The 15,135-nt window shown below is 38.6% G+C and overlaps 1 protein-coding gene across 3 annotated transcripts in view; it reads left to right on the top strand.

Moving 5' to 3' along the window:
- TRIP11 (thyroid hormone receptor interactor 11) overlaps positions 1-10,406 on the top strand; it is a 36,200-nt gene extending 25,794 nt beyond the window's left edge. Inside the window, exons 16-20 of one of the 3 annotated variants that reach the window (XM_061998814.1) lie at positions 1,808-1,889; positions 2,680-2,794; positions 3,360-3,482; positions 4,766-4,913; positions 5,357-10,406. In XM_061998814.1, coding sequence (XP_061854798.1) covers positions 1,808-1,889; positions 2,680-2,794; positions 3,360-3,482; positions 4,766-4,913; positions 5,357-5,565 — 677 coding nt within the window. In that variant the 3' untranslated portion in view covers positions 5,566-10,406. Of the gene's footprint in view, positions 1-255; positions 280-1,807; positions 1,890-2,679; positions 2,795-3,359; positions 3,483-4,765; positions 4,914-5,356 lie in introns of those variants that run through there. The other 2 variants (XR_009818979.1, XM_061998815.1) reach the window with 2 other exon arrangements.
- Positions 10,407-15,135: the final 4,729 nt, after the last annotated feature.

Consider the following 15,135-nt stretch of genomic DNA (forward strand, 5'->3'; position numbering starts at 1 on the left):
AAACAGCTTCAAAGATGTTATCTTGCAGAGCCTTAGTTTGGTGCAAAATTATAGTTTTGCTGTCTTGAGGTGAAGCCATTTGTAGTTTATCTTCTAAGAATTCTTTTTACCTTGTAATTATTTTCTTGTCTGAGAACATTTTACTAACAGCGTTCTTAAATCCTGTGTTTGAGCATTTAAATGAGATAAGTTTCTTGGGCACTTTTTACTCTGTGTTGTGTGGATTTTTTGTGGTTGTGCTTTTTTTCTAAAAAGCTTGTATAGACCTTAACATCACATCATTCTGTCTGGGAGATCTTGAGTTTTTGCAAAGAGAAGACTTTGTGCCTTACAATTAGAATGTTGTGAAATATTTATGGCAGGTAAAAATTTTAGGAATTTTTTTTACTTTATTATTAACTTTACTTTTTAAGTTTTTCTGTGTGGGAGATTAGAGGAAGCCTGAGTTATTGGCACAGAATGATTGAGGTGGTTGGGCATATTCTGTATTTGAACAAATAATTTGTGTTCATCGAATTTTAGAATTGTAGATAAATTGACGCTGTGAAATTACTGGGCAAGAATGAGTTACAATAATATTATGCCAAGGCTCCTTTTTATTAAATGGGCTAGTACACTCATATCTCCCTCATTGAACACTTTGCTGTCACGAGGTTCAAATGTGTAGATAGTAGGCAAGTTATTGGTTAAGGTCAGCAATTTCTGAAAGCTCAAAAGTTACAGCCTAGTGATTGCAGAATTTAAACTCCTGTCATTCTTCTACTAGTTCCTGTTTCAGGATTGTGGAGAGGAAAAACAGGGTCCTTCGTTGTAGGCCATGAATGTCATTATTGGTGATGAACAGATTTTGTTGCAGCCACTATGGAACAATATCCGAACTGGGTCTCAGTCTGCCAAACATGGCAGAAAGTCTGTGTAGTGACTCCTATCCTGCTCCTAGGCAACCTCATATTAATTAACTTACAGTGCCAGTCTGTTAATTTGCAGGCCATGCTTAATTTGCAGGACATGATGTCCGCCTGAAAGTGCATGACATTTTGTGCTCAGTTTTGTCGTTGGTTCATGGTAGGTGTGGCATTTAATCTCTGCTATTTGTAACAATTTTTGTATTCCCAAAAGTACAGGGAGTCTTGAATAAGTGTCTGTATAGCCTTTCTTGCCAGTGTAGTGAATTGTGAAGCACAGCACTAGTTCTTGGATGCAGTAGTGTGTCCTGGTGTGCTGTTTCAAGAGCATTGGTTAGCAAGGAGCAGGGAAGTTACTAACTGAAGACACTCATAAAAAGCTACCTCTGCTAGTGGGTTATTCTCCTGGGAGACTGGAGAATTTCTTACTGCTTCAAGGCTTTAGCAACCTGATAGTATAGAGAGTATTTGGCATTAGGAAATATTTGAGGTTAAGTACTGAGACCAAAAGACCTTTCATGAGCATGCAGTTTGGTCACATTATGAAAAAGGTTGCTACCATAGGTCTATAGACCTCAATCAAGAGTTTCTTTTTAGTTCTGTGTTGTCTAGGTGGAACAGAGCATTTTGTCAGGCCATCTCTCACTGGTTTATTTTCTGTGTGTTCCTGTTCTTTAGCAATGAATATTACTCTGGAAATTTGAGCTTATCATTTCAAATAATAATCACTTATTGACACTTTTTAATTACCAAATCAAGCTGATTTTGTATTGGTTTGTTGTGGGTTTTTTTTAATGCACCATAAGAATATTAGCATAATTTTATTTTAAAATGTGTGTGTTAAGTTTTGCAACAAAGTTTCAAAGTTCAAATTTTTGTTAATTTGCTGTAATATTTTATAGGTGAGATCAGAAGAGAAATGTTAGAAGATGTACAAAATAAGCTAATGAATCTTATGAACAGCACAGAAGGAAAAGTGGACAAGTAAGTATTTATAGAGAGACTTTGTATACATTTTTTGGGGTTTTATTCATCGCAGTATACAGCTATGTTATTGATACAGTGGCAAGAGTATTGCAAAACTGGGCTTTTGTATATGAACTTGTCAAAATAATGATTTGTCAAAGTATAATGACATTTTTCAATTGCTTGATGGTCGTAAATACTAATTTTTATTAAAACCAACATCTGTGTAAATTTGGATTACTGATGTGTTTAAGTAGAAATGTGTTTCAATGCTGTCAGAACTGCAAATGGATATTCTTTAATGAACATCTGCTAGAATGTCTAAAGTGTAAACAGCAAGCCCTTTCAAGTCACTAGCATCACCTGTGTGTTGTATAAATCTCTCTCTCTTAGTCTTTTGGGTTTTTTCCTGCTCTTTACCTTTTAGAACTGAAACTGGGATAGGCAAATGGTTTCCCTGTCTCTTTCCTTACCTTTTGATTTGGAATTGCACATAAGAATCTGTTTAAACACTCTATGGAGTCAAGATCCTAGAATAAACATTCTCCCTGATTGTAGTACTTGGCATCAAAACTTGCACACGTACAATTCAGTTTCACCTGTCTGCATACAATACTGTCCAAACTGACAGAACAAGAAATGTTACAACTTGAAGGAGATTGGTGAGGTACCATTTTAGTTCCTTGTATTAGATCATTATTTGAATTATTGTAAATTACACAAGGGTATGAGGAATAACTGCATCAATATGACAGTATCAAGTGTTAGGTAAGAGCAGATTGTATAATGAGCTTCCTTTGTTCTGCAGGCTTCTGATGAGAAATCTCTTTGTTGGACATTTTCATACTCCAAAAAATAAACGTCCTGAAGTGTTAAGGTTAATGGGAAGTGTTTTGGGAATAAAAAAGGAAGAACTTGATCAGGTAATGCTCTACAGAAAACTGGACTTTCTTCTTTTATTTGAAGTATCCTTACATGAAAATAGAATGATTTGCTAAACTAAACGTGACTGCCCCTGCACTTCTGGTGGAGAAAGTTTTGGTTTGGGGTTTTTTTTTGTTCTCTAATCTGTATTAATTATGTGGGACATGCTGATCTTAATGGGATCTTTTGAAAACATTATTTTAATAGAATGGTTCTCATTTTGCTGAGAAATGTTAATGCAGAGAGGAAGGAATTTAACTTTATACTGTCATGTATAATAGCTGTGATATGTCAATTACAGAAAAGTAAGCCAGTTTTATATGCATCACTGTAGGTATTGTGAAGAATGTGGGGCTATGTTTTTTTTAAATGGAAAGACAGATTTTTAGACTGCCAGTCTTTGGGAGACAGAGATTAGAGGTTTGATAGTAATCAAAGTTTCTATTTATCTATATGATTCCCACATAGTTACCATGAATAAATATGAGAACAATGTTGCAGTTTTTTTACCTGCTGCTTTAATTTTTGTTTCTTTTTTTTTTTTCCCCCCCAAATACTTTCTAGTTATTAACTGAAGACCAAAGAGGAGTTACAAGATGGGTGACTGGCTGGCTTGGTGGAGGAGCTGGGTCAAAGAGTGTCCCTAGTACGCCTTTGAGGCCAACTCATGAGAACATTTTTAATAGTGTAAGAATTCATCATGCATTCTCAGTTTAAGTGGAAAAAATGGAGCAGTTGCATATTAATGCTGATAGTTTTCATCAGTGTCTCGAGCTACATTTACTGATGCTACTGTGTCTTGCATTATTTGTTGCTTTGTTGCAACTGCTTTCACACGCATTTTATTCTTCACTAAAAAAATATGTAGCCATTGATAACAATCATACAATACTAAGTGTTGGACTAATACAGGCATCTAGTTGCTATTCCAGTGGTTTCTGGTATCAATGACTTTTTACAGTATGGTTTTCATCTTGCAAACTGAATACTGAAGGTTTAATACATGTGAGAGTCTGGAATACTCAACACTATAAAAGACCATGACACAGTATTTTGACTGTGTTCCCTTATATCCTTTACGTTTTGTTTGAGAAGCTTTCTCAGCTGCTGCAGCTAGTGCCTCTTATGTACAGTGTTGACATTTGAAGCTTTCAAATAATGTAAAGCAACAGTTGGCATAACATGGTCCATGACAGCAGTTAATCTGTGGAACTTCTTATTTTACAGACCAGTAAATAATGCACTCAAGGATAGTGCACTGAGGGATTAGACTGTTTGGTTTGACTTCTGATTTTTTGCTCATTGAACTAGAAAAACATGTTGAGAATTGATTCCTGAAAGTTACCTTGAAGTACAGGGATTTGTTTTTGCCCACTAAAATAATGCAGGCACTTAGATCATCAGAGAATTGTGGTCTGGTTGGTTAACTGTGGACATAAAAAAGGAAAAATAATGTTGTTTTATGCATAGTAGAGGCTTTACCAAGGAAAAGTTTATCTTGTGATGGTACTGACATCTTTATCGTTCCATGCTTCCTTTATGGAAGACTTTGTCAAATAAAGCAAGCAATGAGTTTTCCGGGAAGTGTTTGTTTTATGTGTTTCTAGAGGGGAGCGATTTGTTTCCGCACAAACACAGGAAATACTATGATGTCAGTAGCAACATGAGCTTCTTGAAACAATTGACTTAAATCAATAACAGAACCATGGTGGAAGTATGTGTGTTATCTTTAGGGTTTATAAATTTCACATAAATATCGCCTATTGAGACAACAAAATACTCTGTATTTTGAAAATAAACGTCATTGTCGCTCACAAAGGACTACTTAGTACCAAGTACTGAGTAGTACCTACCAGTACAAAATTCTTTGGAGGCTGTTGAAAGCTTTTTGGTTTGTATGTATGTATTTTTAATATACATACTTGTCAGCAGAGCATCAGTAAAATATAATAACTAGTAGCTTTTTATAGTCTTTTTCAGAATTGTTTGTGAAATTCCTTGAAACGGAATCTTGCCCAAGCCTTCCTCCACCCAAGCTCTCTGTTCATGATATGAAACCTTTAGGAGTAGCAGGAACTGGTAAAACTAGCACTACTTCGTCCAACAGTCAAATACAAGGTAACGTTTGAAGTAAATGTAAATCTTTACGTAGAACATTAAGGAAACGTGGAATTTTCAAGGGAATTTCAATGATCCTGTCCTTCCTTACTTGTGAACTATGAATTTGATTTCTTGCCACTCCCCCATTTCTTTTTTTTCTCTCCTCTTCTGTACCCCACTGCATAAAATCTCAGTACAGAGGATTAGAGGGACCAAATTCCCTTTGATGTAGAAAGGCTTTAACAGTGCCAGTTAGAGCCGAACAGATGCTGTGTTGACAACTCCATATGATATCTCAGTGAACCCAGTCCTGATGTTCAGCATCCCTGTTGATCAGCTTGGGTCTTGCTGCATGAAGAATGCAAGCAATGCCAACCTTGTAGTGCCTCTCTAGTATACAGAACCTGGTTGCTCAGAGAGGACTTGAAATAAAGTCAGGTTTGCTTTTTTTTCCATTTCAGATTCTGCAGCTGTGGGAGTGGGCAGAAGACCGGATACGAATCCGTTTTTAGCACCTCGATCTGCAGCAGTGCCTCTTGTAACACCTGCTAGTAGTTCTGGACATCTGCTTATGAAACCTATTTCTGATGCATTACCTACTTTTACTCCACTGCCAGTGTCCCCTGATGCCAGTGCTGGTGCTGTGCTAAAAGACCTCCTAAAACAATAGATGATCTTGTATCAGCATTATGATGATAGCACTTTAAGGAAAATGAGAACACTATGCTGTATATAATTTACCACAATGAGGCCTTCTGTAAAAAGTCATGTACTTGTCTGCATCTCGTCCTTGTTTTTCTTTTAATTGTGATTTAACCAGCCCTTTGGATATCCTAATGGTGACATGAATAGCAGCCTTCTTTATAGCAAGCATTCATTTTGGGTGTTGGAGTGGTGGTGGTTTAGCCCTGGCTGCCACCAAAGCTGCTTTATCATTTCCACTACTAAACTGGGCAAGGGAGAGAAAATGTAACAAAAAGCTTGCAGGTCAAGGTAAGGATGGGGAGTCCACTTGGCAGTTACCATCATGGGCAAAATGGACTCAACCTGGGAGAACTAGTTTAATTTACTACCAATCGGAATGGAGTGGGGTAATGAGACAAAAAGAAGTGAATCTTAAAACACTTCCCCTAACCCCTCCCTTCTTCCTGGGTTTCTGCCACTCCTCCCAGCAGCACAGCAGGACAGGTAATAGGGATTGTGGTCCGTTACATCTTAAGTTGTCTCTGCTGCTGCTTTCTGTCAGGACTCCTCCTCACACTCTGCTCTTTAACTGGGAAAATAAATACCTTTTTGCTGAGTTGTCACAAGACAAATAGAAGAACATCTAACCCTGAGTTATACTCCTGTTTTATGCATAGACAGCAGTAACTCTTTAATGTTGAGAGCTGTTTTTCCATGGAAATGGTCTGCCATTGGCAGTGGGCCTTCAAGAACCAGGTACTTGTTTTTTTTTAAAAAAACAAGAGATTATAACCTGACACTTGCTTAAATGTACACTAGGATATATGTCTCTTATTTACAGAATTAGACACATTTGGGGGCAATTTCAGGCATGTTCATCTCTTCTTGCACACCGTACTCTAATGGTCTAAGATGTATATTTGAGAGACTTTTTATCTTGCGGGATTCTGTAGGTCTAACTACAGGCTTAAAGCCTGAATACATGTATAGAGTTTAAAGGGAAGATGCTTACTTATGTTAGATGTGTAAATAGGCCTTTGTGAGACCAAGGCCAAGGTCAATTATTCTGTAAATTTTGCTGTGATAACCTGTACACTTTGTTTGGCAGGTAAAGAATGAAGTTGCATACTAAAGGATAAAAGTTACCTTGCAAAAATCATCTTCATAGTGAATCTGAGATAAAACATCTTCTGTTTAAAATGTATAATTTTGAAATCTTTTTATATGCTGTTCCTTGTTTATTCAGTGTTAAGAAGTGCAAGTTCTATATTAGAACTGTCAACCTGTACTTCTCATTTTCATTAAGATCCTGGAGGAAATTGTTCTTAGAGTTATATTTAAATAAAATGAATTACTGAAACTCATATTAACCAAAGCAATGCAAGAAATCTGCATTTATTTGTGTAGAACTTAAATAGTGAATTTCTTTTGTTGTCTTGAAATCTGGTGAATTTTGGTTTTTTTCTTAATTCCTTTATTTACCTTAAGAACTGCTCGAGCCTCTTTTCTCCAGTATGTTAATATTTTGTGGAAGACTTTATGCATATTTGGAAGCAGATTGATCATCGGATTTTTATTTTACATTTTTTACTCTATTATAGACAATGAATTTGGCAGTTTGGTTTCTAAAGGGATAGAAGCCACACGCAGTATACCAAAGTAAATTCTGCATTACATAATGAGAATTGGAAATTACCTCAGCTGAGCACATTTCTGTTTGGTACTTCAAGTGTACATCTTCATCATCTGTATTTTAAACTGGACTGGAATAGGTACTTTTTTTTTAATAGCAAATATAAAGAAAACTGAAATCAGATGGCTTCTGTGCAGTCTCTTGTTCTTGTAGTTATGTCTGTTTAAGGGTATGTAGCTCCTTCAGAATAAAATTGCCATTTAGTGATCCAAAGCAGGAGGAGATGCTTGGTTTTTAAAAACTATGACTCTTGTATATTATGAATTGTTAATGAACTTATGGTGCTCAATATCCTCTGAATATACTGAGCAGCTCTTAGCTTTTTTGTGCTAAATCGTTCTTTAATCGTAGTTTAAAGGAGGGAGATCTAAAATCAAGTGAAGATATTGAAGTACTTCAGAGTTCCTTATTAAGCTACTTTGGAGAGAAGAAAATCCTCTACAGGAGTGATACAAGAGATTGTCAGTCCTTAAGTCCTTGGAGATCTCTGAACTAGGGAAAAAATCCCCATGGCTTAGAGGTTTCTGTTTTAGTGCTTATTTCACAACTGCATTGGTGGGTTTTGTTGGTTTTGTCAGGAATCAAATGTGCTCTGTGTTTCACGCAGTACTTTCCCACTGAAAAACGTACTTCATTGCCTTGATTCTCTCATCTTTCTTAGACTGTTTCACAGACTATTCTGAATTTTCTAGATTTATTTTTGTTGAAAGATTAATGGATATATTTTTCCTCTAATTTTTCTTCTGTGTTTACTTTGGGTTTGGTAATTGTTTCATATATATTTACCATACCAGTTTCCCATATGTAGGTATGAGTCATGTCGTCTTGTTAATTGTGTGGGTCTTTTGCACAGCAGTGGAGAGGGGACAGGGGGAGCTGGAATTCTCTGTGGAATTTATGAGCAGATGCAGTAGTTGAAAAATTCTGTTCTTTAACTTAGTGGTTCTCTTTCACCACGCTTTTGCAAGGAAAATAGTATGGTCCTCCCAGTTTGGACAAAGAAGCTGTTAGTTATCTTTAGTAGTAAGGTAACAGAATTCTATTAAAGAATTAATTGAGGGTTAGGATTTTATGTTCACCTCTCTATACTCGTTCATTTTTTGCTGCTGTTTGCTCATCCAGCATTCCGTGGAGATAGAAGGAAGGAACCGGTTGATCTTTCTAATTGTTACTGTAAAGGAGTGCAGTTTTTGTCTGTTAAATGAAATTCTCCTGCATTAAAGCAGTTAGTCACAGACATGTAATTCATCACATTATAGTGACCAGTATAGAAAGATTTGTTTTTTAACCAAGCATCAGATCCCAGCTTGCATTTTATTATTGCTGTTTATTCGTGTTCTTGATCATTTTGCATATATAGTTACTAATAAGACAGGGTACCTGGAATATAATATAGCAGTGACTGATAAAGTGGAAGAGACAGAATGGAAGATGCTTACCGTGTAACTATTTCAAATAGTTTGCAATTTTAAGCCTTGGTGTCATCGTACTGCCTACTTTGACTTTATTGCTACATTGCCATATAAAAGTTCAAGAATAATTTTCTCAACTTGTCTAATCAGGCACATTAGTAAACCTGATGTTGCATCCTCTCAGGTTTTTTAGGTAGAAGAAAATATTTTTTGTCACCTATTTGAATAAAAAATACAAACAGTGGTTTAATATGGAGAGACATTAGTATAGAAATAGCAGGGATAGCAGCTTCATGCATTCTTCAGACAGAGAAGTCTTTGATTTATCTAGACGTTCAAACCAAAGTAGTCTTTGTGTCAAGATATTTAGTGTCAAGTTAATGCTTAAAAAAAACCCAAACCTATAACCTATGAAATATGTATATATACAGATATGGAAGGGGTAGCAGTAGGGCTTGAGAAATTAAAACCATTATATGTTTTCTGTTTTGGTTTTATTTTGTTTTCTCTTTCACAGAATCATAGAATGGTAGGGGTTGGAAGGGACCTTTAGAGATCATCTAGTCCAACTTCCCTGATAAAGCAGGTCCACCTCAATCATGTTACACAGGAACATGTCCAGGTGGGTCTTGAAAACCTCCAGAAGATATTCCACACCCTCCCTGGGCAAAATGTGCCAGGGCTCCCTCACCCTTACAGCAAAGAATTTTTTCCTTGAGTTTAAATGGAACTTTTTGTGTTCCAGCATTTGTCCATTACCCCTAGTCTTGTCACTGGACACTACAGAAGTAAAGTGTCACCTCATCCTCTTGACATACAACTTTCAAATACTTGTAACTATTAATGAGGTCTCCCATCAGTCTCTTCCAGGCTGAACACTCTTAGATCCCACTTTCCAGTAAATTTAATAGTTTTTTGCATAATTAGTTGTCTTTCAGGTGGAAAGCTTCTAATTAGCTTTCTTAGCTGCAAGAAATATGTATGTATATTATATACATATCAGAACTACCAGCTTACAATTTTTGTTCTATTGTGTTGTGCCATTATATACTGCCGAATTTATTTGCAGACCTGCAAAGCTTAAATGTAGAGACTAGTATTGAATAAAAAATAAAGGAATAGACAGCTGCTGGCATTTTACTTAAAGGAAAAAATAATTTTTATGTGGCATTCTGTTTACAGTGGTAGAAACACTGAGTCTTGGACTCAAGTTTATAGAATTCAGTATGGCATTCTGAATTTCATTATCTGAAAGCATCACTGAGAGAACTCTGAAATACATTTTGTAGCACACTATCAGGGTAAGTATGCCAGAGATGAGCCTGTCATTTGTTGGTTGTGTTAGATCTGTTGGAAGGCTAATTTGGAGAAATTGATTCCAAATTGGGAGTTCAGCCATGCTGCTAAAACTCTCAAACATTTTGCCAAGCAGAGAAAACTCTTTATCAAGTGATTAAAGCCTTATTTTCCTTAAAGGAAATAACAATTGGAAGATAACTGTTGATTTTTCATACATAAAAAGGGTCATTTATCATTTAGTAAGTGCCCATATCAAGTAATTTAGGGTCATTCTGTTCCTTCTTATTGCCTTTTGGGATTGCTGGTTAAATCTAATTTCTTTTTAAATGTTCACAGATGTTGTACATCATCCTTGAGCACTGATAGTGAATTAATGTTTCTGTAATGTTGTGTTAAAATAGCCATTAAACAGCTTGTCACAGATTATATTTTCAAATTAGTATTGCTTGCACTCCAGTTTTTGGCAGCCTGTGCCAAACTCTTTTCAAAGGCAAATTTTTTTATCTCTGAGGATCAGCTAACAAATATTGCTGTGAATATGCACAGTAACAACAAAAACATTTCCGAGGCCTCTTAAGCAGACTGGAAACACCCTTTTTTCTCTCTTTGTAGCCATTTTGATGTGAGTTCATTAATGTCTTGAGTTGTTGTTTGGGTTTATTTTTAATTGTTCTCATTGAAAACTATATGCAAATGTTTCCCCCTTGAGGAAACATGGCACGGATCTTTTGCTACTCCTACTTCCAGCTGTATGGAATGTTACACCTAGAAAGAAAGTGCCCTTTTTCCCTTTTTTTGTCTGCTGCTGCTAGTTCTGTTTCACCTCTATTACCTCAGTCATATTTTCTTCCAATGTGAATGTACACTATTTAGAGTTCCTTCTGTAACTATAATTTCTTGTGACTGTAGTATCACAGCTGGGACAGGTCTCGTGGTTACAGAAGCTGAGTCTATATGCTACTAGATCACCTAACTAGAGATGAGAATGTCTTTCAAATGTTTGCATGTAGTTGTGGAGTTTACAGCTGAAAATGGAGTGACGTCTCCAGTTGCTAAACTAGAGATGCAGATTCACACCAATGCAAAAGTTCAAAAAAAGAGGGAGATGGGACATCACAGATAACTGTCTGTTAATGTATTTCTGTTAGTAATTATTAGGTGGACTAGAAAAACATGTGAATATAGTAGCATGGTCCCAGAAGACTTGTTTTTGAATGAAGTGAGAATAAATCTGGTGTAATACACATGAATATTGATGGAATTTAACATTGAATTTGCCAAGGTAATCACAACTGTTAATTATGCTCATAGGATAAAGGAATAAATCCTATTTAAAACATTTTTTTAAAGATTCATAGAATCATAGAATCATTTCAGATGGAAGAGACCTTTAGGATCATCAAGTCCAGCCTTTGTCCCAGCCCTATCAACCACTAGACTGTTTCCCTAAGTGCAACATCCACCCATCTCTCAAATCCCTCCAGGGATGGTGACTCCAGCACCTCCCTGGGCAGCCCTTTCCAATGCCTGATAACCCTGCCAGTAAAGAAATTCCTCTTCATATCCAGCCTGAACCGCCCTGGTGCAACTTGAGGCCATTTCCTCTTGTTCTATTGCTTGTTACTAGGGAGAACAGACCAACCCCTGCCTCGCTACAACTTCCTTTCAGGTACTAGAGAGCTGTAAGGTCTCCCCTGAGCCTTCTTTTCTCCAGGCTAAACAGCCCCAGATCCCTCAGCTGTTCCTTATATGAGATGTGCTCCAAATCCTTTACTAGCTTGGTAACTCCCCTCTGTATCCTCTCCAGCACCTCAGTGTCCTTGTAGAGAGTGGCCCAAAACTGGACACAGTATTCGAGGTGTAGCCTCACCATAGCTGAGCACAGGGGAATGATCACCTCCATGCTCTTGACAATACTGTCCCTAATACAGGCCAGGATGCCATTGGCCTTCTTGGCCACCTGGGCACACTGCTGGCTCATGTTCAGTTGCTGTCAACCAACACTCCCAGCTGCCTCTCTGCCTGGCAGCTTTCCAGCCACTCCTCCCCAAGCCTGTAGTGCTGCTGGGGGTTCTTGTGGCCCAAGTGCAGGACTCAGCATTTGGCCTTATTGGAACTCATGGCATTGGCCTTGGCCCAACCATCCAGCCTATCCAGATCTCTCTGTAAAGCTTCCCTACCCTCAAGCAGATGGACACTTCCACCCAGTTTGGTGTCATCTGCAAACTTACTAAGGGTGCACTCTATCCCCTCATCCAGATCATTAATAAAGATGTTAAACAGGAGTGGCCCCAGCACTGAGCCCTGGGGGACACCACTCATGATGGGCTGCCAACTGGATTTAACTCCGTTGACCACGACTCTTTGGACCCAGCCATCTAACCAGTTTTTCACCCAGGAAAGTGTGTGCCCATCCAAGCCAAGAACAGCCAGTTTAAGAGAATGCTGTGGGAAGCAGTGTCAAATGCCTTGCTGAAGTCAAGGTAGACAACATCCACAGCCTTTCCTTTATCCAACACGTGGGTCACCCTGTCATAGAAAGAGATCAGGTTTGTGAAACAAGACCTGCCTTTCATAAACCCATGCTGACTGGGCCTGACCATCTCTTCCTGAATTGTAAGGGGGACATTTTGCTCCTCACTATGTCTCTGGGCTTGGGGGGCTGACTTTTCCCAGTGGAAACGCTCCTGTTTCCTAAAGACTGAGGCAAAGAAGGCATTAAGCACCTCAGTCTTATCCTCATCTTTTATTACCAAATTTCCTTCTGGATCTTATAAGGGATGGGGGCTCTCTCTGGTCTTTCTTTTATTGTTAATGTATTTATAGAAACTTTTCTTATTACCCTTTACCTCTAAAGCCAGTTTGACTTCTATCTGGGCTTTTGACCTTCTAATTATCTCCCTACATAACCTAACAGTGTTCTTGTACTCATTGTGAGTGGTCTGCCCCTTCTTCCGGAGGCCATAAACTCTCTTTCTTCCCCTGATTTTAAGCCAAACCTCCCTATTCAGCTAGGCCGGTCTTCTTTGTCTCCACTTTGTCCCGTTCTGTTGGTTGGTAGCTGTTATAGTGTCACTCGTGTGACCCATGGAGGGCACCACACCCACATGCAGCTCCAGGAGGGCCTGGCACTGAAGGCAGTGACTGCCCATTGGGGCTGAGGCTGTGTGGTGGGACAGCCATGATGCAGGCTCAGCGGGGAGGGCCGCCAGCTGCAGAGAAGACCCACATGGGAGCAGCTGGTGAGGATGTACAGCTGTCGGGGTGAATCCATGCCTGGAACATCCATACGGGACAGCCTGGTGTGTGAGAAACCCCACATACAAGCAGGGTGAAAGGGTGAGGAGTCCTCCCCTGAGGAGACATGAGTAGCTGGAGCCGTAGGTACAGGACTCACCACACTCCCATTTCCTATCACCCAGTGCTGCTGAGTAGGAGGAGGTGGAGAGAACAGGAACAGGGAGCTGAGCCTGGGAAGAGTGAAGGAATTGGGGGAAGCAGGTCTTAAAGAGACAGTTGCATCTGTCATCATCATCCTTCTCTGTGTTGTTTTCTGTTTGTTATGGCTTTGGTTGGTGGTGGATTAAGTTAATTTTGCTTTCTTCCCCAAGTCAAGTAGTCTTACCTGTTTTGTCTAGGACTGATGAGCAAGCCCTCCCTGTCTGTAGGGACTTCCATGGGGCCCTTTGTACCTTTTCTTTTCCCCAGCCTGCCATGGACGGTAGGACAGGAGTGAGCGTGCAGCTGTGTAATGTGAGAGTCATGTTCCTACTACAGCATGTCTTGCAGCAAAATCATCTCAGTTTTGATTTCATCAGTACATTTGTTCCTTCTGAGGTGTGTGAGATGCTGTGGTCTGCTTGGACCAAGAGAAACACAACTAGAGACTCAATACTCACTTTTCTGCCAGTGTTACCAAGAAAGCAATGTTGCGGTTTGATCTGTGCTTCACATAGCTGCTGAACTTATCAACAGTAGAGTTTTGCTTGCGTATCAGGTGGGAATTGTGTGAATGAATCATAGAATGGTAGGGCTTGTAAGGGGTCAATGAATGAATGAAAGAAATTCTTTGCAGTGTTTGATGGGGAATAGACTAGGAATCGTATTTCAGTCGTGAATCAGTCTAGTTTTCAATGCTTGCAATTAAATATTTGTTTTAATGAGATAATTGTGGAAAAATCTTATAATATTTCAGTTATGGTCAATTGTTAGTTGAGGTTTTAGAAGCCCTATTACATGTGGCATTTCAACAAGCACTGGTAGCAGGGAGACAAACTACTTAAGCCTATTTTTTGTGGTTTCAGTATTCAGTCAGTAACCTTTATGTAAAAAATGTTTCCCAGTCTTCTGGAGCACTTTTCTCTGTTGTTATAAGATATTAAAGTACTTGAGTGACACTTTTGTTTGTAATAAAAGGTTATTTTCAGATTTACAAGCAAATCTCTGAATTGATTCTGGTTCATCCATGTTTCAGTTTATATACTATACTATGGATCCAACACTGAATTGTACCAGGAGTAAAAGTTTAGTAAAGAAAGCAGCTTGAGTTGTAGATTGGAACATTGAAAAATAGTCACCAAAACTGAAAGTTTTTTTCTGGAAATAGAATTGGAAAATATTTAGACTGTACTTGCTCTGTGTGCTCAAGTAGTGCATGCCAATAAAAATGAAGGCAAACAGAAGACTGCCTTATTTTTGACAATAGGAGCAGGAACAGATGTGTTTAACAGTTTTCAGCTAGCTTAGAGGAGGCTTATTATGAAAATACAAAAATTTGAGGAGTGCAGGATTCTAAAGAAAACGAATGAGTCATACCTAGACTTGCCAGATCTGCCTGGACCCAAACCCAGACTCTGAACAGTCTGCAGAGTGCTCAGGATCCAGGACCTACAGCGTGCCACCCGCAAGCAAAAGTCTTGGAGATGGTACCTCTGTCTTTACTGGACTATGGACAGAGTGATGACTATTGTGTGCAGCCCAGAACTTGCCTCTTGAACTGAGGATTCAGGGAGCCCTCAGCACTCTGACTGTGATATCCTTCTCATGAACTCCATCACTGGCTCCACCTTCCTTGTACTTTTAACAGTCAAGGTGCTTTGCAGGCCACCTGAAACCTGTATTGCCCTGGCCAAATGTAACTAGTAAATCTAGT

The sequence above is a fragment of the Colius striatus genome, chromosome 6 (assembly GCF_028858725.1).
Source record: "Colius striatus isolate bColStr4 chromosome 6, bColStr4.1.hap1, whole genome shotgun sequence".
NCBI classification, from domain to species: Eukaryota; Metazoa; Chordata; class Aves; order Coliiformes; family Coliidae; genus Colius; species Colius striatus.